Source organism: Carassius auratus, chromosome 21, assembly GCF_003368295.1.
Source record: "Carassius auratus strain Wakin chromosome 21, ASM336829v1, whole genome shotgun sequence".
In the NCBI taxonomy this organism is placed as follows: domain Eukaryota; kingdom Metazoa; phylum Chordata; class Actinopteri; order Cypriniformes; family Cyprinidae; genus Carassius; species Carassius auratus.
The window spans coordinates 2,295,376-2,322,500 of NC_039263.1; the positions used below are offsets into that span (position 1 = coordinate 2,295,376).

The 27,125-nt window shown below is 36.7% G+C and overlaps 1 protein-coding gene across 2 annotated transcripts in view; it reads left to right on the forward strand.

The window, feature by feature from the left end:
- Positions 1-27,125, forward strand: part of LOC113038202 (follistatin-related protein 4-like) — a 185,296-nt gene that overhangs the window by 120,773 nt on the left and 37,398 nt on the right. For both annotated transcript variants that reach the window (XM_026195460.1, XM_026195459.1), the window contains exons 7-9: positions 17,663-17,829; positions 22,613-22,733; positions 25,713-25,874. In XM_026195460.1, the coding sequence (XP_026051245.1) occupies positions 17,663-17,829; positions 22,613-22,733; positions 25,713-25,874 (450 nt within the window). The remainder of the gene's footprint in view (positions 1-17,662; positions 17,830-22,612; positions 22,734-25,712; positions 25,875-27,125) is intronic.

A 27,125-nucleotide genomic window follows, 5' to 3' on the forward strand; every position in this document is an offset into this window, starting at 1 on the left:
TGGGGGACGCCAAAAGGCTGAGGGGCATAGATATTATTTTTTCCTAAATTATTATTATTATTATTATTATTATTATTTTGTATTACTTTTTTTATTATAATTTTTTCCAACTCCTTTTTAATAATTACATTTTATTAATTAAAAAGCATGTTTTATTTTTTCTCATTATATTATTTATATTTTTGTATTGTAAACAAATTCTGTTTTAGCATGTTTAATTTTTTATGTATAAACAACTTAATTGATTAATATAATTTTTTTCTTAAAGTAGGCTTCTTTTCTGGTTATAAATGAAGACATAAAACATTCATTTCTTTTATCACTTATCTTTTAATTATTGAAAATTAAGCAAACTTTATTTTTTGGCAAACAGAGGGAATTTACTATTAAAATTAAAGCTTTGAAGAAATGTTGTGTGATTATTCCTCAAAAAAAAATATTTGTAGCATTTTAGTAGTAGTAGTAGGATATGTACAATATTCTGAAAAATATTAATAGGTACAATGTCTCTAAATCAAACCAGACTTTTATTTTGACAGGTTGCCGTGAATACCTTTACAGTTCTGTGTATGTGATATGATGCTAGTTTTACTCAAATCAGATGTGTTTCCATCCTCAGTGAGACGACACAAGATTTCATCCAAGACACATCTAGTCTTGGATGAAAGTTGTGTTTCACAGTGCATTATGGGATTGGTTTCTCAAAAGAGATACTGCTTAACTGGGGTGTATTAGAAGAAGACAGCATTATGTTTTTGCATACTTTAAAATGAAGAATAGACCTACGAAGCCTCAAAATGCTGTCAAGATAACCCCTGTGAAAAAAAACACCCTTTAGCTTACTTTATTGAATCACTTTAGCATAATAAAAGTTTATAAAACATACTTAAATGTGAACTGAACTAATTGCATGTTATTTACAATTGAATGCAAATGTATTATATTTTCATTTGATATTAAATACACTTTAACCCCAATTAACCAGGACTATATAATTTCATAAGTATTTATTGTCTTTGAAATATGGTTAAAGTGTTTTAACAAGCATTTATGGTACACTGAAATGTACTTTAATGTCATTTGTATAGAAAATCTGCATATTTGTAATGATGTAATACATTGGAAAGTATTACAAGGCTTAAGCTAGTCCCAGACTAAAATGCATGTTTGAGCTGTCTCAAATAAAAATATCTTGTTCTGACAAATATTAAAGTATGTCAGTATCATTGTTCTGTGTCGAGATGCACACCTGTAATGTTTTCTTCTAAGGCATTTTTGTAAAAGTTGCTCAGATATCTTAATTAACCTAAGGTCTAGTTCTGGCTTAAGCTAAGTCCCATTTGTGAAACCGGACCTAAATGTAATATAAAATAACGTGCTAGTTAAAATTATGATTACTATAATGAAGTACTTTACACATGCTTCAGTATCAAACTAAGTGTACTTCAAAGCATGACAAATTAAATTTGTGCACTAAGTACTAATGCCGAACATTATCGTAAGTCACTTAAGGCCTTTAATTGCATTCATTTTATTATTTGCAATTACAATTTGTAAACAAAATGTAAAAAATAAATAAAATGCTACGAGTGCACTTTAAATACAATTAAGTAGACGTCTTTTTCACAAGGGATTTTAAGTTGTTTATGTTTGTGAATAAAGCTAGTGATTACACTCCAGATGCATGAAACACACTGGGTTTGAGGCGCATATTCGTCTTGCATTTTGTTGCTTTAGGAAATATTTGCAGAAAAAAAAGCACATTTGTATTCGCTCTGGCAGGCGTGTGAAATGCTTGTTCTTTGAAGTTGTTGTTTACCCAAATCAGCTTTTGTGAATAATTGCACCTGGACGGTTTCCGTGGTACCTAAGGATGCCAGTCATGCATGTTTAATTAATTACCCGCATTTCTTGAAACATCTTTAAGTTTTAATGCCCTTTTCTCCTCATAACAGATGGACACAAGACACCGCTGTCATTAACGATCTTGTCATGTTATGTCCTGTATTCATTGTGGCCCGATGTGAAAAGCCAGCTGTCATCCAGAATGAAATCAGCCATGCGTCCTGTAATGCGTGCCACGATGTGAATCATCCAGAAGAGTCTGAGCCACCGCTATCTGTAAAGATCTAATTTGTGCGAAGGAGGAGGAGGTGTAAATGTGTGTCTGGGAATCTTCCCAAACCTTAACGCGTTTCAGAGGCTGGCAGAAGGTTTGATAAATGTGCATTTTTCATGAATGATTCCTCAAATCATATCTCTTGTTGAGGAGAGGTGTGCTGCTACTTTACTAAGCGATCAGATGCACATTGACATATCTGTATTCTCATGCTTACAGTACATAAAATGAAAAATCATCCAAATTTAATAAAAAAGTATAGTCATATATGAAGTGCTGTTATCACTCACTTCAAACCTGCACAAACAGCTTAATATCCAACTCTTTTCCTGCTCCAAAAACAGCCATAAAATAGTTCAAACGACTTGTCTACAGTCTTCCAATCCGTATGAAGTCACACAAAAAGAGGGTCAAAAGAGATCATGAAATGCAGAATCTAAAATATTCTTGATATTTACACACACGTACACAAGTAACTCTACAATAAAAACATTACAAGTTTCAGAACTCAAAATAACTCTAATCTAAAATATGATTTATTCTTTTAAACCTTTCTGAAACGCCCAGATCTGAAATCAGGACAAACCTTGAAAAACATAATATAAAGGTCAAACCTTAAGGTCTTATTCTCATAATTTTACCTTAAAATAAAGTTTAAATCAATTTCAATAAAGTTATCAATACAAATATTTATATTAGTATACTCCTGTTTTGCTGCTTGTTATTTGTGAGCAAGGTAGTTGTGGGGTGGATTAGGGGACCTATGGTCATACTTTGTATGTACTTTATAAGTTTGAATAAATAGCCAATATGCTAGTAATATGGATGCTGATAAACAACTAGTAAATAGCAAGAAATGTTCCTTAAACTAAAGTGTTGCCATTATAAAACTCTGGAACAGCATTTCATCATGAGCTGTGATGGGTGAAGTAGACGTGCTTTGTCCCAAAGTGGTTTATTGCTGTTTATGCATCAGTGATTCAAGACCATCAGCTTCACACTGTTCCTGTCAGTAGTGTGAAAAACATCTGTTTTCTTTATATTGTTATTATTTTAGTTTGAAAAAGCTTCCTGGTTGCTAAATCACATCATCCATGATGTGTTGCCAATCCATAATACTGATTACACACATGATTCAGAGCATAGTCCCTCTGAAGGCATTCCCAAAGCGTTTCAACGCAGCACAGTGTCTCATTCCCTCAGGGAGCTAGGGTTACATATGTAACCCTGAGGGGTGAAATCTCTTTTATTTTTCCCTAAATTGTGTTTTTTCATTTTTATTTATTTATTTATTAAATGGATTCTGTGTTTTCTGACTTAATACAGATTTATCATAAAAAATGTGTAATTTATGATTTAATAAAACTCTCATTTAATATTTTTTTAAAACATATTAAAACATAACAAATAAATTAACAAAACAAAACCCTGCATTTCTGTTGAATAAAATGCTGTACAACCAAACTGTATGAATTAAAATGGATGAAAAATATCTTAGTTATATGAAATCCCTTAAAAAAATAATATTGATATTAATTAATGATATTCATTAAAAATATCAAGAGCTTATCACTGTTATTGACATTATTGAAAAATATTTTAGAAAGATCTTAATATAATATTGTTTATCACTCCGCCAAAATCTTCCTCCCTGGCAGCAACCCAGAGCACTCTAGCATAATAGCCGTGAGTTTTACATTTGAAACACTCTCATATTTTATTTTTTTAAGAAAATATTAAGTTTTCACATTTTTAACTTGGCATTTTCCTAGTTTGTGTATCTGCAAGGACCAAAGTAGACGCCAGATTTGTAATTTCCCAAGTTCTGCCATGTTCTTGATGACTCCAGCACTCATCTTTATTATTTTACATGTGAACTTTGGCAGTGCAGAAGAGCGTTTAGCGAAAGGAAATGCAGTTTCTCACACGTTTTGCATTTGTACACGAACAAGTGCTGGTGCAGCATTCTGACGACGGCGGAGCGGCTCCCGGCTGTAGGCTGCTCAGCATGTGGGCCTTTTTTATCTCAGCCTCCAACTTGGACTGCATGAAGGAAATAATTCATTACCGTGGCTGCATTGATTTATTCCTTCTGCAGGCCTCAGCTAGAGTCTGACTTCAAACAAGTGCTCGAGGCGATGGACTGTTCAGCTCTTCCTAGCGCTGCCACCTTCACGCACACAGACACACACTGGCAGCAGAAAGACGCTGTAATCTGCTGAAAGGCTTCAGTGTTCAGCCTCTTGTCACGGAGGCAGAAAATGCAGTTCAGGCTCTGACAGCAGCTTTGTTTACAACTACTTTTCTTAGCTGTCATTTTTCCAGTAACCTCCAAAGCACTAATAAATAATTTGCACTATTAGTTTATAGTTTCAAAACTGTAGTGTCTACATTGTTAGTACATTAATGGGTTATACACTAATAGAGAGTTATTTGTTTGCTGCCACAGTTTTCACAAGCAAGTTATCACAACAGTTATCTGAAATGCACTTTTTAAAAAGATTTCAGCATGCTTTCAACTGCATTAGTGCAAAAACAAATCTCAAAGTATTCTTTTCGCAACACAAAAAAAGTATTTTATCTATAACATGTAATTATTCAATCATAATGCTGTTACTATGAAGCTTTTCATTTGCCTCTCTTCTTGTTCAGTTTGATTTGACACAGATAGTATTTCACACTTTGTAGATTTGATCTCAGTTATGCAAGTAAGGTAATGTAAGTGTATTTTACTAAGGTGACTACTGTAGACCAAAAACCTAAGGTGCTATTAAGGTGATATTGTCAGTCTAAAAGCATCAGACATTCATAGTTGACGCTGATATCAAACATGCACAGGTTGAAGATGCCTTTAGACAGAAATTATCACTGAATCCTTGCATGGAAACGGATTAAGTAAATCAGCAATCAGTCCAGCTTGATTGCACGCGAAGAGAAAACTAAGAAGCAACCCACTGATTATTCCATAATACAGATGTTTTGAGCAAGGATTATCAGATGATTAATGGTACAGTGCTCAGACATTTAAAGTGTGGGTTTGAATTGTTGCTTTAATTGGGCCACTGGCAGTGCAGGAAAAATCACATTCATTTTCTCAAGTTTTTTGCTATAACTTCTCAAACTTCTAAGAGAGACCTACAATGAGCTTTAATTACCAATGACAAATAATTTATTACATTATTCATTTAGCTGATGCTTTTGTCCAAAGCGACTTACAATAGCTATATATGTCAGAGGTTGCACGCCTCTGGAGCAACTAGGGGTTAAGTGTCTTGCTCAAGGACAGATTGGTGCCTCACAGTGAATTCAAACCCAGGTCTCTCACACCAAAGGCATGTGTCTTATCCACTGCGCCATCAACACCCCAAGTTACTTGACCTCACCATACTTTCAATGTACGTACATATTAAAGATAAAGATAAAAGATAAAGTCCTGTACTGTGCAAAGAGTTCAGACAGCCGTGAGGTACATTTAGGGTCTGTTTACTTAATAATCTTAACTAGGGTTGTATAGAGGCAGAACATTTTTGGTACATTTTCAAGGGAAGACAAGCTGAGGAATTTTTGTAAATATATGTATTTAGAAGATCAGCACTGAGTCTGATCTTCGAAATGTTTTTAATGCTGGTAATATGGGGGCTTTGGTGCTTTTAGATCTTGGTTCGGTTTTTGATTTTGTTGACCACAAGATCCTCCGGCACCAGTCCTAGAGGTACTAACTGGTTTTAGTCTTATTTATCAAAGAGTAAATTCTGAGTTAGTCTTGGTAAGCACTGCTCTTCTCTAGCTCATTTTACATGTGGCGTCCCTCAGGGCTCAATTCTGGCACCAATATTGTTCTCGTTATACACGATACCTCTCTCTCTCTCTCTCTCTCTCTTTCACTCCATCTTAGTAAGATGTTATTTAAACACTTAGCTTGATGGAAAAAAAAACATGCAATGTAATGCAATACAATGAAGATTGAGAGATGAACAAATAAATGTTCTTCAAAAACCAGATTATCATATTTGAGACTCACTGTTGTTGTTTTGTTTTTTAAATGATGTCGGGAAATCAAATAATGCTCAGATCAGCTCAGTCCAGTAAGTGTTCATCTGGAAAAATTACTAACAATATCAAAGTTATTCTTACGTTTACTTTATAAAAATCTGTAAAGAAAAAAAAACAAAACAATGGTGGACATTTTTACAAATACTGTTTATTAAAAAAAACTTTTATTTGTTTTTACTTATATATTTAGTTTTTTATTATCATTTTGGTGATGTAATGTCAGTCAGTAAAGCCTGTGGAAGCACGCTTGGCGAGATTGGTTTGTCTGTGATATGTCAAGTTTGTGTGAAATATCTGAAAACATGTCTTGAGGTTAGCAAGTATCACCTAATGTATCCTGCTGACATATAATTAGGTAAAAACCCCAGGCCGCTCATTATCCTATTATAGCTGTGAATCTGAATACAAACTGGCAATGAGTCTATAATAGCTTGTCAGCACTTCTGATTGTGTTAGACATGAGTGCGCTGAGACGTCAGTATCACTTTCATTGCCGTCATATTACCTTCCTCCACTCAACTGCTCATAAATCTCTCGAGTCCAGGGCCACATTTGTTCTCACTATGTTTTGACTCAAATCATATTTTCTCAATATAAAATCAGTTAACTTCAGATTTCATCATTACTCATTTTACTTCATAATTGCACTAGTTTTAGATTTAGACTTACTACATTTTAAACAAAGCTTAACAAAGCTAAATCAAACTCTCACTTTCTATCCATTAGTGCATCTGTACTGTACACAATCTCACCGTTTGAAATGTCTGTCATAGGAAATCAACAGTGCAGTCATGAATGATTAAGCAAAGCATCTTTTCTTAGGAAAAGGACACACAGACAACAACATATCATCGAAAGTACTACTGTCATTTATCAATTCACAATCTGTGTTGTTGACGGAAAGTCAATTTTAAACACAGAAGACTAAAATAATGCTAAAAAGTGTTAAAAGCTTCTACAATGAAAATGTAAGATTCTAAAGTTGTCTTCTATGATGTGCAATACAAATATCTATGTTAAAATCTCAGAATTAAATAGAAAGAAACAGCTTCCAGTAATATAATGTGATCATGTTGAGTGTGAGTATTGTTTATTTGCGAAGTTGCTAGGTTAGTAACATTGTTGGTTGCAATGCAATTTCCTCTTGCCAACCAACTAAGTTGCTAGCATGTTAGCAACTATGGTTTTGGGAAACGCACCCCTGCATGATCTGAGATGATCCACAGAGCATCTTAAGCTTCAATGGAAGACGGACATCTGACTAAATCTCATTTCGCATCATAACGTTTTCCAAAATTGATTTACAATCCTAAATCCTTTTGTTTATTAACTGTACAAACATCCACCTTCAGCTTGTTCTTCACATGTCTTTTTACTGTGAAATATTTACTGATTTATATAAAGTAAACATAAGAATAACTTATATTGATATTGCAAGTAATATTTCAGGATAAGACTGAAGCAGCTTCACTTTACTTTAATATTTACTTGATTACCTTACCATTGCATTGCATGTTTTGATCATCAGATAAGCATTCAATATCACATTATATTATATCTAAGATCTAATACTGATCAAATCGATTTTGACCATACTGTACAAATTTGATATTCTTGCTCAATTTGGGCCTCACAATATTATATGTTAAAAGTAGTTTATCATTGTACTCTTATCATCAGACTCTGGGACCTTACTCTATAAATTGAAATGAGCATTCAGTCTTGTTCATTTCTGCTAATTGTCTGCTACTCCTCTTCATTTTCACTTTATGCAGCAAATCTGGGCCTTTATCGATTAATGCAGCGTTTGTTTGCTCTAGAAGCAACAAAAAGCAATCTCCTCCATTTCAGTGTATCCAGCTTTGTCATTACATCTGAGTCCAGCACTAATCCGGGCAGAAGACAGGAGTTCTGCCGTCATATTGCAACAAAATGGTTTGATCAGAGAAGAGGAAACTCCTAAAGCAAGGTTAGATTGACCTTTTCCTCAATATTGCGTTTTCCAAAAACTGATTTACTGTGGACAATACGTTGTTGATTTTCTGTTGGATTGCTGGAGAATGTGGAGGGTTGCTGTTGAACGAGAATCTTGGATCGAACGTGTCTGTTTCACCAGAACAGTCTGCTCCATCTACTGTGGGTCAGAAAATATCCCCGAGGAATCACATTAGTATGTCCTTAAACACGACTGGATGCTCTGACCATCTGTACGAGTCACCAGACCGCTGGTGTGCTGTCATGAGCGATGACACCTGTCGCCCGAGTCTGACACGACATGATAGCTGCTGTTCCCTGCCGCGGTGCTGCTAATGTCTGTGATCCTCTGAGTCCAGCTCATTTAAGAAAAACTACTGTGAAATACACACTGAAACTCACAGATCTTTAAAAACAAACCACCACCAAAGAAAAAAAATGAAAATGTAAACTGCCAAAAAAAAAAATTCCAACTTAACTTAAAAGAAATTGCAACAGAATAATATTACAGTAGTATGCTAAAATATACTTAAAGCATTATTGTTTTTTAAAGGGATAACACATAACATTTATACATCTTATCTGGGAAAAAAATACAATGTTTTGTTATTGATTGCATCTTAAAAGACTGAATACATTTCATTAGACACCATTTTAGACATGTTTGTATTAAACCATAAAATAAAAACTTCAGAGAAAAACAAAATAAAATGGAAAACGGAATTTAGGGGAAAATAAAATAGATTTTACGGAACCTTAAGGAACCTTGCTCTATGCAGTTTAATTTTGAACAAAAGAAGGTTTACATTCATTCTCAATATCTAACATACACGAGCAAAGCCCCATTACCTTCCCCATTAATGCTAATTAATACTGTTAATGAATATTAATATTGAATGATATGGGAAAACATTGTGATAACATTTTTAGCCATATTCCCCAGCTCTATAAGTGAAGAATTTCTGTTCCATACTTTATTATTTTGTGCTATGATATACAGTATAGCATTGTGGCACTATTTACACTTTCTTCAGATCAGGTAACATTTATACTTAATTTCTTGAGTGAAAGCCAAAACTTTAAAAAAAATAAAGAGTCAATATTGTTCCTTTTTAATGTTTTTTTAAGTGGTGCATAAATTCAAAATAAAAATGCCAAATTAACAGGATGCAGGGAAAACAAGTACTGCAATAAATTGTGAATACAGCACACAGTGAGATAAGCAAGCACTTCATTATAAACTATTCTGTAGGTCTGCTTATATTTGAGCACTGAACATTTTTGTTTTGTTGGTAATTAAATTCTTTATTACACCCGCAGTGGTTTATTACAGTAGGAAATGAACAAATCAGTTTTTGGTCATTCACCGCTGGTCCGTTTAAGCAGTTTGTGGCGGTAAACATCATTTCTGTTTAGTGTCAGACAGAGAGTGTTTGCAATATAATAATCAATGGTAATATGCCAGGAGTCTGTTTTCATTTGTTTGAAAAGATAATGGAATATGGAGACTGTAATTGGCCTGTTATTGGAAACTGTGTGAGCTTCAGTTTAAGTCAAGCCACATTTATTTGTATAGCACTTTTCACAATGCACATGGAGTTAAATATCGGTCATTGTTTCGTTTTTTGTTTTTCATTTACAGGCTAAAATTTGGTAAGTGTTCCAAACCCGGCCTGATTGAGTAAACAGCTGTGGGGCAGGTAATTAATCACAGCGTGTGCCCTTCACGTCCTGCTGCGGTCTACAGGGGGCAGGTGACATGCAGTGCTAAACAGCTTCTCTCGTCTCGAAGAAGCGTTTGTTCTAGAGCACCTTAATGTATTGGAGTTTATGTGGTTTTAAATTGTCGATAAACAGCTTGAAGGGTATGAAAGAGTTGGTTTATGTTGCAACATCTTTCGGTTGTTGTTTTTTTTTATTGTGTAAAGTCATCAGTGTGATGTTCAGTGTTTTGTTTGTGTGTGGTAGAAGATCAGTAAAACATCAGCAGGTAATCGATCTTGATTCAGCGGGGAACTAGTCCTTCCCTAGCTACATGCTTTTTGATAAATGATTTTTCACAAACTTTCCAGTCCTTTGTGATTAATGATTTTTAATAATTAGATTGATTTGCTTATGAATATTTTAGACTCATTTAAGATTTTTCGCACCACGCTTAACCACAGGTTATCAGTGTTTGAAAGGAAATGTCAAATGACTACGGAAAACATGTGAAATGGAGAAAAGAAGAGACTGTTTTGGAGTGATTTAGTCTTACATTCCTAATGTACTTAGTGATCGTATGAATGCACAGGATTAAAATTTCTATTGTAACCCAACTGATCCTTCGCAAAGAGCTTGACTGACTCAATATGTCATGTTTAATGATACGTTTAAAACAAGTTAACTAAAAAGAGATCTAAAAGTAATCTAAAAAGTAGTCTGAATGCATTACCTAAAATGAGTAACCTGTCATTACAACTCTCAGAGGGATTGGCGTGTTATTGTCTTAATGACAATGTTAATGTATTTGGTCTTGGCAGAATAGATCTGCTATGCTAGAGTAAGTACAGAGACAGCTGCGGTGAGAATGTAAGAAATACTGCTGCTGCAAATACACATGAAATAATCCCCTTATTGCATACATGAATCACCTCGTAGCAGGCCTACACAGGTGGAGCTGGGGAAGGTGGAGGGTTTCTGAAGCATGCTGCAACTGCTACAGCAAGCTCTAGTCATATATTTGAATGCTGAGCAGCGAGCTCATTGGCCAACAATACAGAACTGAACCAATCAGCTGTGCCATGTGATAATGATGTTATTACCTCAGATTGAGTTAGTCCTATCTACATAAGCCTGCACCATCTATGGGCCCTATTATACACCTGGTGCAATGCGGTACAAAGCGTATTTAACCAAGTGTTTTTGCTCATTTCAGCCTACCACAGATCTAATTTTTTCGTCCTGCACTGTGTTGTTTAAATAGCAAATGTATTTGTGCCCACTGGTGTGCCCATGGGTATGCAGGTCTAAACAAGAGGTGTGTTCAGGCACATTGTTCATGCATTGCTATTTTGAGGAACTGAATATAGACTGCGCCATTGAACAACAAAAACCTGGTCTAAAGTGGAGCGCAATGTTTTTACTTTTTTGTTATTCAAAGAGCGGGATTTGAAATGACACTATGATTGGTTTATTGCATTTTATGCTCAAAACCATTCATTAATCATTCTGGGAATAGGGACAACCCGTTTAGACCATGCAGCTAGGCACACCGACTGTTTTCCCATCGTTAAACAAGTAAAAGTGTATTCAGATATGTGTTGTGTGCTTTAGACCATGCGTTTACATCATTAAAATAGGGCCCCTAGAGTTTCATTACTGTAAAATGTAATAAGTTAAGTTTACTTAATTGCCTCAAGTTTAGTAAACAAGCTGGTTCATGTTCAGATTTAAAGTTTACTACCACTTTGAGGAAACTTGTTTATTTCTAGGTTAGCAGAAAAATTGTTTATTGGTATCTCATTTTTACAAGTTGAAATTGGTTCAGTCCACCTTAAGATTTAAGTAGACTAAAATTAACATTTTACAAAGACAGAAAACAAGAGTGTTTGGCAGCATTTGCTGGGTAGTGCATTTATTATGTGTGCAAACACTACTCAAATATGTTGTGTATTTGAAACGTAACTGAATTAAAGGAATAAATTAACATACAAACTAAAAATGTATTAACAACTTTTGCAGTTAACCATTAACTTGTAATGAATGGATTTATCTTACTAGCAGACATCACTGCATTGACAACTACACAGCTAGTGCCTTAAAAATAAAGCAACATGCAGCATCATGTCATTGCTTTCGGTCCATCCTCGACATAAACTACTCTTCAGTGCAATTGTAGCCTTACAAATCTCAGACATAATAGAAACCCTTTAAAATCCCATCATAACAGAATCTGTTTCCATGACTTTTCCAGGACAGCAACAGTTTAAACATGTGATATTTCCATGTTTTCAATGACTGTAGGATGCCTGTTGTGCCGTCGCATCATTCTTCAGTCTGTTTTCAGTTTCTCTGAGCCAAGAAATACTGAAACTGAATGTTGTTGTATGAGGAGCACCCTATTTTCCTTATCAGTCTTCATCTGTTGCACTCATATATGAGACCACTTTATATTACAGAGAAGGAGAGGAGATTGAAAAATACTCATATATATATACACATTATGCAACCTCCGAGAACACATTTGCTGATGTCAAGTCATTTTTATTTTGTGGGATGGAAATTAATTGGCTCTGTAATTGAGGTTGTCCCTTCAGGGCAGGATGGTAGAACAAATGTCAACATTCCTTAAATGCGGAGTGCGGCAGAGGCATCCTGACCCCGTGAGCTCGTGCACACCTGTGCATTATGAAAACCAATCTGATCAATAGTGTGCTGTTCTCCTTCCATCATCTCAGAGCCTTTTCTGCAGCCGAGACAATAACCACATCCTCGAGAGGGTCGCTTGTTGATGATCATTTTCGGAAAGTCTACCACTCAGATCTCCTGTGTTTCCAATATATTTACCCTAAACATACATACATATATATATATATATATATATATATATATATATATATATATATATATATATATATATATATATATATATATATATATATATATATATACCAAAAATACGAACAATGGCCAAAAGATATGTAATCATGCTAAAATTATTTCGCATGATTACATATAGTCGTATAATGCAATAACCTTCCAACTGAGCTACATGAGACCCAAATGATAACCCAATTTATATATAATTTATATATAACCCAATTAATATGAAAACGTCCTGTTGCCGATAGGGGCACAATTAATATATGCTCTGATGGGTCATATTTCAGGGATTTTGACAAACGACCTATACAAGCGTATTGGTTGAAGGACAGGTTTAGATAGATAGATTTTCTAGCTAGTACTAATTTAATTAATACAATACATTTCATATAAATTACATTAATAGAGTATATGAAATTAGTGTAAAAATTAACAGTTTAACAACATTATGCAAAATATTTAACTGCTCAGTGCTACAACTAACCAATCATAATCAAATAAATCAAGCAGTAAAATGTTTAAATGTGACTGTTGTAACAAATAGAAGGGAGTGTGTGTGTGTGTGTGCGCGTGTGTATGTGTGTGTGTTTGAGAAAGTAAAAATGTACAACGTTTTCTGTTGATCATTTTAAATATCTTGCCACATGTATAGACAATAAACTGGGTTTTGTGGAATAATAATAATTCGAAAAAAATAAAATGCATGCAACATCTATTTCCAATATGGAGAATTAGTAGGTTTGGAGTAAGTAAAACATACTGGAGATTGCCTACAATTCGTTGGTGGAGAGTGTGCTGACCTATAATTGAACTTCATGATATGGTCATCTAAATTGTAAGCAGAAAAATAATACAGTTAGTAAAATCATTGGCACCTCAAGATGTGTTGGGAGAAGCAGAGAGTATATTAAAAGACCCAACCCATCCTCTGTGTGATCTGTTTGTTTTATTGCCCTCTTGGAGGCGATTTTTCATGCCCAGAGCAAAGACAAATATTTATAAAATAACTTTTGTACTTTCTTCGATCAGATTTATTAATCAAAAAAGTATGTGATTCAGTATAGTGGTATTTCTGTGTTTTGTAGTATGTGCCTGTAAGTGTGTTTGGTTTTTTGCTGGTGTGGTCAAAGACAAATTTTAACCATGGTTGATAATAAAGATATATTGTTTTGTATAATTAAGGGGTAGGTTTATGTGTAGGGTTAGTTTAGGGTTTGTATGGTGCATGCATTGTATAGTGTGTGTGTGTGTGTGTGTGTGTGTGTGTGTGTGTGTGTGTGTGTGTGTGCTGCAGATACCTCAGCATGTTCATTTTCTCAGGGGCATGAACATATGTTTTGATGTACTCATCTAGCTATATAAAGAAATAAGAGCAGTTTGCTGTAAAAGAAGTTGTGCATGTGTTAGCAGCCTACAGTTACGCTGTTTGCACTCTTAAGAGTGTTTGCAGCCAGCAGGTGTTGTGCTTTATGTGGGTGTTGCTGTTTGATCTTATTTTAGGACAAAGCACATTGAGACACCTTTAATAAATCCACATGCAATGAGTGTGAAAGATCTGACAGCTACTGTGTGTCACATGAGAACTGTTATAAACACTCAGTCAGTGTTAGATTGGTAATAACTGAACACACTCACTAAAGCCGCTTCGGATCTGTGCATGGAAAACAGAGAAAGTTGTTCTGGATTCCCGACCATAGTGGTTTTGTCTTAAACACAGAGCTGTAAACGGCACATCACCATAATCAGCTGCTCAGAAACAGAGTCGGTGTGCCACTGTGGAGAACTGTTCCAAGATCAGCTGTTATAGTGTCATATATAAAGATGCTGTGGCTGTTCATGCACCTTTCCTCTCTGATTGAGGAGGAACTGTGACTGTGCTTAGCATTTGTCTAAAAAAAAACCTGCAGGAAGCTTTCATTTAGGTGGGAAATGAGCGCTCTTGCCTTTGGCTGATGTCGGCAATAACACCTAGCTTTGATGGATCAATAGTTTGCAAATCCCAGGCAAGTCAATTACTTGCGAGGAGGGGCTATTTTTGGGTGAGAGGGGAACACAAAGAGTCATTACAGAGATAATGTCATGTCAACCCTATCCAGCAGGAGGGCTGCCGTGGGCAATGGATATGTCATCCGTCTGTCTGCATCCCTGCCTCAGAGGCGATCGTGTGCGTGTGTGTGTGTGTGTGTGTGTGTGGTAAACAATCTCAAACCAGACCTCTTATGCTGTGGACAATCAACATGGTGCCAAGAAAAGAAAAGTAATGCTGGAGGCTAAAAATGAGAAGCACAACTACGAGGCATCTGCTGAATCCTGAAAAGGGAGATGCTAGGTTTTATATTTGCTGTAAAATTTGAAGCTGTGTATGCATTCACTTTTAGACCCCTGTGAGGAGAATGTGCCTTCGCTTTTATAAAACTTCCTGCTCTGATGTGCTATTCTAATGCTACGTACACACTACTTTGCTATATTGGTCAAAAGAAATATCACCTGTTGATTTAATAATGAGGTGCTGTGTTTTGTATTGCTAATGTGTTTTAACTGTTCTTTCTTGACTCAATAGAAATAGCATCACTGGACAAGAGTTAAAGCTTGTTTAACCTTGTAAAGCCTGACAGAATTTAGAAATTTGTTTTTCTTTATATTAAAGAACATTTGTACTAACAAATATTTGTAAAGGTTTTACATATATGTTTTATCATATTTGATACATTAGGCTTTTATGGTTCATATAGTTATATACAATAGGAATATAATGCTTACTTACGGAGGGAAAAATTGCTTAATTTCATTCAGAGACCCAATCCGAGTAAAAAAAAAATTATGCAATATGGTGCAGATGTTGCTGTTTATGTGGTGAGAAAATAAGATGAAATGCCGATGCCTGTTATGTAAATCAACGAGATATTTATAACAGTATAGAAGATACTTACATAAAATGAAAGAAATATCAGTCATAACTCTATATCTTCAATAATATGTCTTAGTAAGATGATCCTTAAATGATCAAAACATAATCCAATGCAATAGAGAGATGAACATATAAACATTCCTCAAAAGCCTGATGATCATATTTCAGACTCGCTGATCTTTCTAAAAACGTATGTATGGATGTGTTTGTACAATTATACTAAAATAATTTAAAAATGCCTTCATTTTTGGAGTCATGGCTGTCAGTCCAGGACTCTGTGACATGAAGTGTTGCATAACTTTTAAACACACGTAAACTTCTTACTAGTCACCCAAATGTTAAATAAGGATTAATACATATTTGTTCACAAATGGCAGAATTAGTAACAGCATACTGAATTTATTGTCAAAAAGCAGCAGAAATTCACCACAGCATGATGAAATGATGGAGAAGAGCATTTTAACAGATGTGCAGTGCTGTCTGGATCACGGTGGATCACAAGTCATTGCTGAAGCGGTATATGGCCGTTCCTCCTCTTGCACCTGCTGCGTTTTCAGATCTAATGGCTGAAATTTGACAGCTGAAATCAATTAGCCAGGACAAATCAATGTGTTCAGCACTGCAGTCCTCTCTAAACATCAACCAAATGACCTCTTTTCATTTGAAATAATTAAATCTACCTGGAACTGTCAGGGAATCATGCAAACAACTTGTTTGCGCCAGGAAGTGTCCACTGCAGCAGAACGCTAATGGACACAAGCATTCAAGCCGTTTGCTTCAGCCGTCGAGCATCAGCGTGATATGCTTAGACTGCCGTCAGCACACCAACACTGTTATTTGCAAGCTAGCTGTGAAATGACTGATCTGAAAGCCAGACTGTTATTGACCCGAGGTCACTCGGAGACATTTGCAATGTCTGGGCCATTCTTGTTTGCACACTTCAGATGGACTTTTCATCAAATGATCAAATGGCTCATCAAGACAAGTCATCTTACTTTTATTTCTATAGTGCTCTATACAGTACAGAGTGAGACAAAGCAGCTTTAGAGTAATGTACAGAAAAATAACACAAGCAATGATGGAAAATAGGGTGGCACAATAAATCACATTTTAATCGTGATCTTGGTTTCTGCAGCTTTTGATTTGATAACTCTTTCCCCGGCGTTAACAGAATTGTTTTTTTCCATGATTTCACTGTTATATGGTAGGGGGCGCTATTACACATCGTCTGAAAGAGTACAAAATGCCCAGGTCAAAACACAGGCAAAGCAGTAGCACGAACAAGCGATTGCATATGTAAAATAGTGTGACCATCAAACATTAACAGCATCTACTGTAATTCAAAACGGCATCATTTTACAATTCTATATAATTTCATTAAATGTTGCATAACTTTAAAACACACACAAACTTCTAATTTACTAGTCACCAAAATGTTAAATAACAATGTTAAAAGATGTTAAAAACAATTTTATACGTTGACGTAAATGTTGACATAAAGCATTTTCATTCGGCTTTGATTTTTTAACCGATTGTAACCAGAAAGTTATGCTCCATGTACATGCATCTAGTGTTAAAAACAAAAAACAAACAGATCTATGTTTTCATCGTGCCTACTGCAGTAATAAAAGATTGGATCATTTTACCGACTAATATCTTTAAATCTCAAATCTTTATTCAAGTTGCATTTCCAGTTGCATTGATTTTCATCAAATCTTTATTCAAGTCTCCTTGTCCAGAAGCTTGTTTTCTCAAAAGAAACTGTACACAACAAATGATCTAGTCACTCTCTGAGACAACTCGTTACTCCCGAGTCATAAAGAATTCATTCACAATGAACGAATCACTCAGGATAAACACATTGCTATTGTAACAAGGAAGCATCCTTATAATAGCATATTAAACTGAGACAACAGAAAGTATTTTAACATTCCAACACCTTAATAAATTACAAATCATTTTTCAAGTAATACATGTAAATGCATGGGCTAACTAAATTGCAATAATGCTGTTTTGTCTCGCAGAGGTGGTTCAGCTCAGTCTAGCCGATGACAAGCATCTGACTATCACAACAGTGACCGTCGGCCTGAGTGCTGTTCTGTCCTGCGCCATTCAGGGCACCCTGAGACCACCCATTATCTGGAAGAGGAACGGCATCATCCTCAACTTCCTGGATCTGGAGGATATAAATGTGAGTACTTTCATTTGTTGAGCATCAACCATTATGTCTAAAAATGAAGATTCCACAATCGACATGAATAATCATTGCAAGAAAACTAACCCTGGTCATGCAGGCCCATTTATATGCTTACTGCGACAGCACAACTTGGTAATATGCATCTGCGTGATGTGAGGCATTCACAGTATTATGGATTATAAGGAAATGTTGTGCTCAGAACACCTTCTCAAGGTGAGAACCCCTGCAGAGCTTCTTTTCTGATGTAAAATGCTTACATCCTCCTGTTAATTGGACAGCTGCTGAATATCTGATAACCTTCCAGAACATAAAGCTCAGTCGGGGTCCAGTTGCATTGATTTTCATCAATTAGTCAGTCTGTTTTTGAGTAGAAGCTCGTGCTAACACAAATCACAAATGTTAATGTTCATTATCAGGACACAGACTCTGTATTCTGATGCACGCTTTCCATTCCCAATTAGTAAACACATTTGTGTTTCTGCACTTCATATCATGATGTAATTGGAAATAACATAATGATCGTGGTCTCAGGAGTTGGGCCAGGAGCCGTGCTGATTTCAAAGAGCTGCAAATCATGTGTAAATTTTGAGAAGCAGACATGCTCAGGGTGGGAATGGGTAGTGTTTAATGAGGTGTGTCATGCTTGTGTTTAGCTCACCTGCGTTCCTGACAGCATGGGGTTGTGTTTATGCACTCGCTCATTACAATACTCTAATTGCATGTTAATGAAGTGTTTGTTGAATGTTACAACACTGACCCAGTCAACGAAGACTCGTGGGTCAACGAGAACGAGCACCGGTGAATGACGCGTTGTCGTTCAGCTTCATATGTAGCTGCATAGAGAATCAGAATACTGACATGGTCCAGACAAAGAGGGAAACTAAGTAAATACATGATTGTGTCTTACGCCAGAAAACAGAAACATCAGTATAGCGTATACCTGTAATTGTGTTTTGATTGCAAGGAATAGGTCTTTTGAATTGATTGTCTGTGATTCCTCGGATGGATAATTTATATATCCCCAGGAGAAAAGATACGTTTATTCTACAAGATTTCTCACTGTTGACTTATCTTTAAAACTGAGGCATATGGTGCAGTTTATAGCTGTATAGTTATTTGGGGTCGTTCAGTATTTGGTTTCTGTCGCACTTGTCAATATAGCAGTTCACTCAGTGAATCGTTGATTTCAGTGTTGGGAAAAGATCACAGTTAGGGACATTGGTAACCTCGTTCATCCCTTCATGCATGTCGTAAATTAGATGATGAGGCACAACACGTCTTCAAGACATCCTGTCCCTTCGTCCTGTGGTGATTGACTTCCTCTGATACTTGAGGAACCTTTAAAGATGCTAGACAGTTAGTTTTGTGGGCATATTTGCTTGATAAGTCTTTCCTGGTTCTAGGTTCCATGAGTGTACACACTGAAGCATTTGAGTGATCCAGTGATTGTTAGCAGACATAGATCCAAGAGATCTTTAGCAGTCAGACCTATTGCCCACAGGCCCCTTCCTCTAGGACCATACATCAGTCCTAGGATTGATATGATGATCGGGAGATGCTTTAGTGGGGTGCCAGTTTCCATCCAAGCTCGTATAGCCATGGAGTTCTCCCAGAAGCCATATTTCTTGATTTTCAGTCTATGGCTCTGCTCCATCCCGGGGTTTACTACCACCAATATGTAGAGGATTGTGCCATGCTGTTCTCTGTCCTGTCTCCACTACCTGATCAGGTTTTATGAAGCTTCTCTCTGTGGGTATAATTGGATAGATCCATTTTTGGGATCCATTCCTTCTCAGCATCCTCTCTTTTTGCTTTGTGATCCGATTGTGTTTGGTGGATCTGGCTGTCCGGATTATGGACTGTCTGTGTGGGTTTTTCTCTTTGATGCACCTGTGTCCATAAATTATCCCTCTTTAAGTTTAGTATTTATAGTGTAGTCTGCTGCATGGGTCCTTGTCGGATCTTGAATGTTGTGATGTGCTACCTGTGTCTCCAGTCAGCTCTGTGTAAACCTTGTTTTGGACAATTAAAGTCTGTTGTTTGTGATATTCCCTTGTCTCCACTTATCTTGCAGATCTGAAGTATGCAATTGTAGGTTTCTTAAGTGTGGCAGGGCTCACAACACATTAGCTCTTCTCCCTTCCTTTTGTATTGAGTACACCTCCTCAGAGCTGGTTCCCCCTGAGGAGACTACTGGGCTTGATTACCCAGTGGTCAATGTCATCCGTTATCATCATCCTGCTATCCGCTGACGCTTTCATAATTTTATTTCACTCTACTTTAGCTTCTTCAGAGGAGCACTCAGTTTCCTTGCTGACTTTACATAGTAGAAGTCAGTTTATCCTGCGCAGGGTTGTCTTGATGGAAGGAAGTTCAGTCAGAGTTCTGACTCATTAATAGTTAATGGATTCCCAGGCCACAAGATTTAATTGGTGCATGTAGAAAGCCCAGAGATGTGTCCTTAGGCAACCGGAGCCATGCCCTTATAGCTCTTCTGATCATTTTGTCGATTCGGTAAATGGTGTTCCAGGGGGCACATCCCAGTATCAGCTCATGCATGAACTTTGGGACCAGAAATTTGCGTGTAATTTCTACATTCCGGTATGACTTCAGGGGTGCCAATGTAATCTCCTTTTACATTCTCTCTACTTACATGGTTTGATTTGGTATTGTTCGTCCCTTCCATGTAAAGTGGATTTCAAGGTACCTTTGGGTGTCTTTAACGCACATCATTGGGATTGCTTCATCATTTGTTGAGCAAAGGATAGGAGACAGCACTAGATGTTTCCTTCTGCCATCCTTGAGGATAGTTAAAGTTCGTGATTTCTTGGTGTTGAGCGACAGGCGACTATATTCCTCTGCAGAGGCCATCCTCTTTTCTCTGGACCTGTTCGAGGGCATCAGCCAGGAGAATCAGATCGTTTGCACATGCTATGGCTCCAATGCGTTCCTCCCTCCATGCAATCCCAATGTCGGGAAGTGGCTCTTTGATCCCCTCTCCCATCACCAGGATGATGAGGATTGTAGATCCTAAGAGAGTCATAGTTACTCCCACCGTTTACCCGTGCTTCATGGTAGGCTGTACAGCTTCATGGTGTACTGTTAAACTCAGCACAGGACAACTCTTACAACACTGCAGTGACACAGGAGTAAATAAACTGCTAAGAGTTCAAACTGAAGTAGCACAAAATTTAGCAATTTTGCTAAAAACAGTCTGAGATGATTTGACCTTTGTGACATGGTGCAATGTCCTGCTGGAAGTAGCCATCAGAAGATGTATACACTGTAGTAATAAAGGGATGGACATGCTCATCTTCAAGTCGTCTTCACCACATCTAGAAGCCTAAATGCATTGAGTTACTGCCATCTGATTGGCTGATTAGCAATTTGTGTGCAAAGCAAGTGAACATTTATACCTAATGAAGTGGCCGATGAGTATATATATATATATATATATATCCCCCCAAATATTTTCCCTTTGTTTCCGTTGAAGATTGACAGAAGAAAATGTTTTAAGTATATTTTTGCTAATGCCATGTTGTGTTTGTGCAGTACCATCTAAATATCATGGTGAATGAATTAGGAAATAATTGATCATTGCATGTTAACTCCACAATATTTAATTGAAGCTTGTAACAGTTCTTCCTCATTTCCTTTTACTTCATCTGTTTTATTAATACTATACTCTTTCAATAATATTAATGGTGCAGTGATGGGTTTAGATGATTACCAAATGATTATCATATTCATGTACCATTTATATGGCGCTTCAATGCATTACCAAAAAACATGATGTCTAATGGTTTTTTAGTTTAAGCAGTGTCAGATGGCTTCTCCAGTTAATGTCTTTCTCTCATTAGAGATGAATTGGCACAGTTGTGTGACAAACACTCATCTCTGATTCATTTCAGAGTTGAAATGTTGCCATTTCCAAAACCAGTTCAGATGGCAGCTAAATTTCCCTTGTGTCTTTGTGTTTCCAAGTCACTTGAATTAGTGGCTTGTTAACTGTATAGTTCTGGTGCTTTTCTTTCAGTAAAACCTCATGACAAGCCATTATCTGACAATTGATTTCAAAATGTGAATGACAAACTTGTAATTAGATTTCATCTGAAAGTGGCAGCCAATACAGCTCCAGTGATTAATACCGCTACGAGTCCTCCTTATGTGGCATTATATCGGCCTTACGGCAGAGGTGAGGTTTATCAGTGACATAATCTTTATTTAATAATAAAAAAAAAAAAGTAATTAGTTTTTGTCCTTGGAAGAGAGTCACTTCTGCCCTCTTCATCCTAAAACTTCAGCACTCGGAGGGAAAGTCACGTTTTTATTGGAGCCGATCATCCATCTCGCTGGATAAGCGACGACCTCCTAAACAAACAAATCGCTGTTTTGTTCCCAGTACGGCAGTCGAGCCCCTTTTCGGCATGCGCCCTATAAAGCTGCAGGTGTGTTAGGGTTTAAGAGCGAGCTTCCGTGTCCTTAAATCATTTACCCTCTGCAAACTCATATAACTACAAAACAGTTTAATGTTTTAATCCCCCTTGAGTCGGCCCCAGATGAGGGGATGCATCCTCACAAAACCACAACCGGCTTCATTAATCACGCTAATGCTGGCTATATTTTTAACCCTTACCATTTATCAACCTGAGAGAGCACGACAGTGAGGAACAAACCCCTGTGCCTGCGTGCTTTTGGGATGGCGCTGATGCATCGCCTATTCATCCCGTGACTTCCTGCAATTTTATTCTCTGTGTCTTTCTTCCCGTTCAATTAGGACTTTGGCGACGACGGCTCACTCTACATTACTAAGGTGACTACGATTCACATGGGGAACTACAGCTGTCACGCGTACGGCTATGAGGAGCTGTCCCAGACACACGTGCTCCAGGTGAATGGTTAGTAGTAGAATCTTTCATATATGTTTGCTTTCATGAGCTATTTGTGTAATGTCTGTTAAAGCTGTCAAATGGATAAACAAAGAAATTAAGCAGCGTACCTTCATTTTCAATACAACGTCCATGTTACTCAATTTAACTATGGTAATAATTAGTGTTGGTGGTAATGCATTACAAATTACACAATCAGATTACTTTTTCAATGATGTAACACATTATTTTTTAATTTGCAAAAAACATCAGAGTTACTTTTTTTCAAATACATAAGGACAGTTATTTGTTTTCCCATTGACTGACAGCTCTCCTGTCCACATGTTGAGAGAATTGGGAGTAAGTGCAGAGAACACAATGATGTTACTGTACTGTAGTTGTAGACTTAACATTAACATGCATTTATGCTAAGTTCAAACTGCACAATTTTCTAAGTCGTTGGATCATCGTTGTTTTCACACACCATGACTATCTGGAGTTACATTCAGTTGCTGCTGTGTTCACATTGCACGATGGATTGGCGACAGGAGGTTACACACTGCATGACTTTACAGTAGGAGGAATCGCCGACAACTCTGTCTGGTCCATAAACTAAGTTTCACAACCAAACGCCTCGAGAAGAGATAAGGAAATAACGCAAGCTTATGCGATCAGAGATCTCATGCGAGACTGCAAGAAGTTCGAGATAAAAATGTCTGTGTGCTGATTTTCAGCAAAAGGGTGAAAAAAAAATTGATTATGGAGGAGAAAATGGTTACTGTGATATTAGTATCGTACAATTACAACAAATGCATATCACCAGAGAAACAAAATGGCTGTATTTGCATTTATATTTTTAAGAGATGCTTGCATTTGCTTAAAATAAATAGACTATTCATATTCAATAATGATAATTTGAGCACTCTGAGTCACATACACACTCATTGAAATCATACAGCCCCCTTCTATCATATCACACACAAGAAAATATTTTTTTTTCTGATCTATCTGCCAGATAAAACAATAAACACAATATAGCTTGATCTCAGCCAGTTGATCATGTATTTAAATGGTTCTCAATTACAATCCTCTGCATATTTCGTTCGTTTCACTTATCACTTCGACCATTTGTTCCATTCAACAATAAGTGCCCTGCAAAGTGGACATCACAGTGCATTCCACCATGATTACAGTTCAAAGCAAGCGCATATGTTCCATTCAAAGACCATTAAAGTGTGCGAGACATGAATATAAAACAACCATGTCAGTCGGTACACAGTTCATGCATGTAGCTCTCTTCTTACCAGCTGGTTATCTGAATCAGGTGTGTTAGATAAGATAGACATGCTAAATATGTAGAGCGGGGGTAACGTTACACGAAGACAGGAACTGAGAATCAACACATATTATCATATCTCTCTAATACGACCCTCTGTAATGCAGCTCTGAAATTAAGTATCTTGTGAAAGCATTACAAATGAGTTTTACTGAATTTAAGTGGAACAAATAGAGTTTCTCATAAAGAGTTGCTGAACACTGAATAAAGGGAGTGTTTGCTTTATGAACACGGAGAGTGATCGTAATGACTAGGATCACACATAACATTTCCAAACTTGTTCTCAAACATTATTCATGGTGTGAGCGCTTACAAATTCAGGTGGATCAGAAATTATGAATCTGTTATAAAGAGTAAATACAAATGACAAAGCCACATTTTTTCAAGTTGTTTATTTTCATTTAACCATAGTGTCACCACTGTAATGTTTAAAGCTGAAAAGCAGAAAGTTGCACTTCATTTTAGATCTGTTTTCCACTCCAGTCATGAGAGCAGATGTGGCAGTTTATAACACAGCAAGCGTTCTCCATTCTAATGTGTTTTTAACTGTTTAGTCTAAATTTTAACATCTACCTCCACTATAACTCAGTCTCTACTGTAGTGTATTGTGAATCGCAGACAGGTCCAGATATTGAGCATACCTGCATTGGCAGGTTAAATAAATAAAAGAATCAAAAACTCTTATGCAATTATTGAAGAGTTAGAGCAGCCGAGAATGTGAATGTGAATTTATCACATATGTGCTGGATTTCTCAAATCCTGAAACTATTTTAATGTTACTTAACTGCCTAGTTGTGTGTGAGAGAGACAGAATACGCTGTGTACAGATCAGTGGTTTTTCAAAGGGTCTTTTGCCAACGACCCCCAAGTATAATATCCCTTTACAAGATAAATAATTGCATTCCTTAATTACAAAATCAGCTATATTTGTACATGTATCAAAAACACTTTGATGTGATAGATTCTAACTAAAAAGCCTCTGATTAGTCATTGAGTTCACATGCTCAACAAACACGTCTGTGATTGGCTACAGTTGTCAACGCTGCAAAATCACATTGTTAAAAAAAAAAAAAAAACTTTTGATGCTCTTCACACAAATACGGGAACATCTGAAAGCAGCTGCCTATCAAAGTGAACCGGAATGACCCAACACTTTCAATAGGCTGGTATTATTATGTTTTAAATAAGAAAAAAAGTATTGACTTGGTTCTAACAACACAAACATATGATATAAAGTAAAATAACTTAATCTGAACAAAAGATCCATTTGTTTGCTTCCAAACCATTTGAAATGGTTCCAATGGGAAACAGTTTTCACCTTATATTCATTCAACCGTTCAAGGCATCGTTCCTCATCGAGGCATATGAAGGCATACAAACAAACACTGTATTGAAACAAAAACAACAATCCTGTTTCCCTTGCTTTATTACATTTGCGAGCAAATACTGCAAGGATTTTCAATTAACAGAGACAATAAACGTGATTGTTAGAGAGCTTGTTTTGTCTAATTGAGGCACCTCGAGACAGGACGCATGTTTGCGCCTCACATTCATTTCAAATAAATAACCGTTTCTGACTTACACAAGGAGGGGAATCCAAAACAAAGCAATTGTTCAGGTCTTGAATCACTTTCTGTTGTTCACAGTCTGCTTCTGTCTCTTTGTCCTTCCAGTGCCTCCAGTAATCCTGGTGTATCCGGAGACTCAGGCCCAGGAACCCGGCGTCGCTGCCAGCCTGCGCTGTCATGCAGATGGTATCCCAAACCCCAAACTCACCTGGCTAAAGAACGGCCTGGACCTGCAGCCGCACGGATCCAAGCAGATTTCACTTCTCGGTACGATCCTCAGCCCTACCTCTCGGGAAGATTTACATTTTTTTGTTTATTCCTCCTTAATCTAACCAGGTAAAACTTCCTGAGATTAAAGGGGTCATCGGATGCGAAGTTCATTGTTACGTGATGTTTGAACTGAAATTAATGTTGGCAGTGTTTATACACATCCACCCTATAATGATACATATGTACCATTGTTTCAACACCGGAGCAGGAGTAGACAAGAATGGCTCCTAAACTCCTAAGCTAATGAACATAGCAGTTATAATTTACTATTTTTGTGAAGGGAATGCTGCCCCCGATCTACCTAAATGTGTCTATGTTCGAGCGAATCAATCATGGTCCAGGTTCACCTGTAGAAGAAGTGATTATACTTGTACTTTTTTTTTTTTTTTTTAATGATTTTTGCAAATCACCTTTTTTTCTGATAATGTGCAAGTTAGCAAGTTTTACAATGAATACTGTTAAAGTTTACCGACTCTCAGAGAACTGTGCGACTGGTCGTCACCCCACAAAAGAAGAGGGGCGGAGCAGCAGAGCTCATTAGCATTTAAAGAGACATTCCACGAAACGTCTTGCTGTCAACAGCTGTTTTGACTGGGTAAAAGGGTAAAAGTTGTTTTACACTACTTGCACTACTATCTTAACATTAACACCATAAAGAATCATTCCAGTTTGTGGAAAAAGGGCATCCGATGACCCCTTTTAAAAAAATCTATTTTACAGAAGTGGCCTGTTCAAGATGCAGCGCTACATTTCAGAAAAGGAACACTCAACTCTGTCTCCAAAACAATTTAAAAGATTTACATGTTCTTCCTTTAACAGCTCCTTGATCAAGAATCCAAAAGTGTTCATTGACACTAAGATCTGCGTATTCAAGTTGTGTTGTTGGCCGCCTCAAACCAAAGAGCTTGTTTTCAGTTCATGCAGATGGAAGCGAAAGAGAGTACAAGTCCTGTAAACACAGGGAATGAGCTCCAGGACCTTTAAGTTGGGAGAGAACAGAGATATGGAGGCAGTAGACCCAAAATGGATTTATAAATAAACAGGTGTCATTGAATACGTCTGCATGTTGATGATGTCCAACCAAGTCTATTATGCAAATCACAATGATGGGTACTAACATTACATTTTAATATAAACCTGAGTGCACCATAATACAGGATGTCAAAAGGACCTAAAAGTTTGGTAGACCGTAGGTAAACAGACAGATGCATAATGGGCAGATTATGTAATGAAGCATATGAATGATAT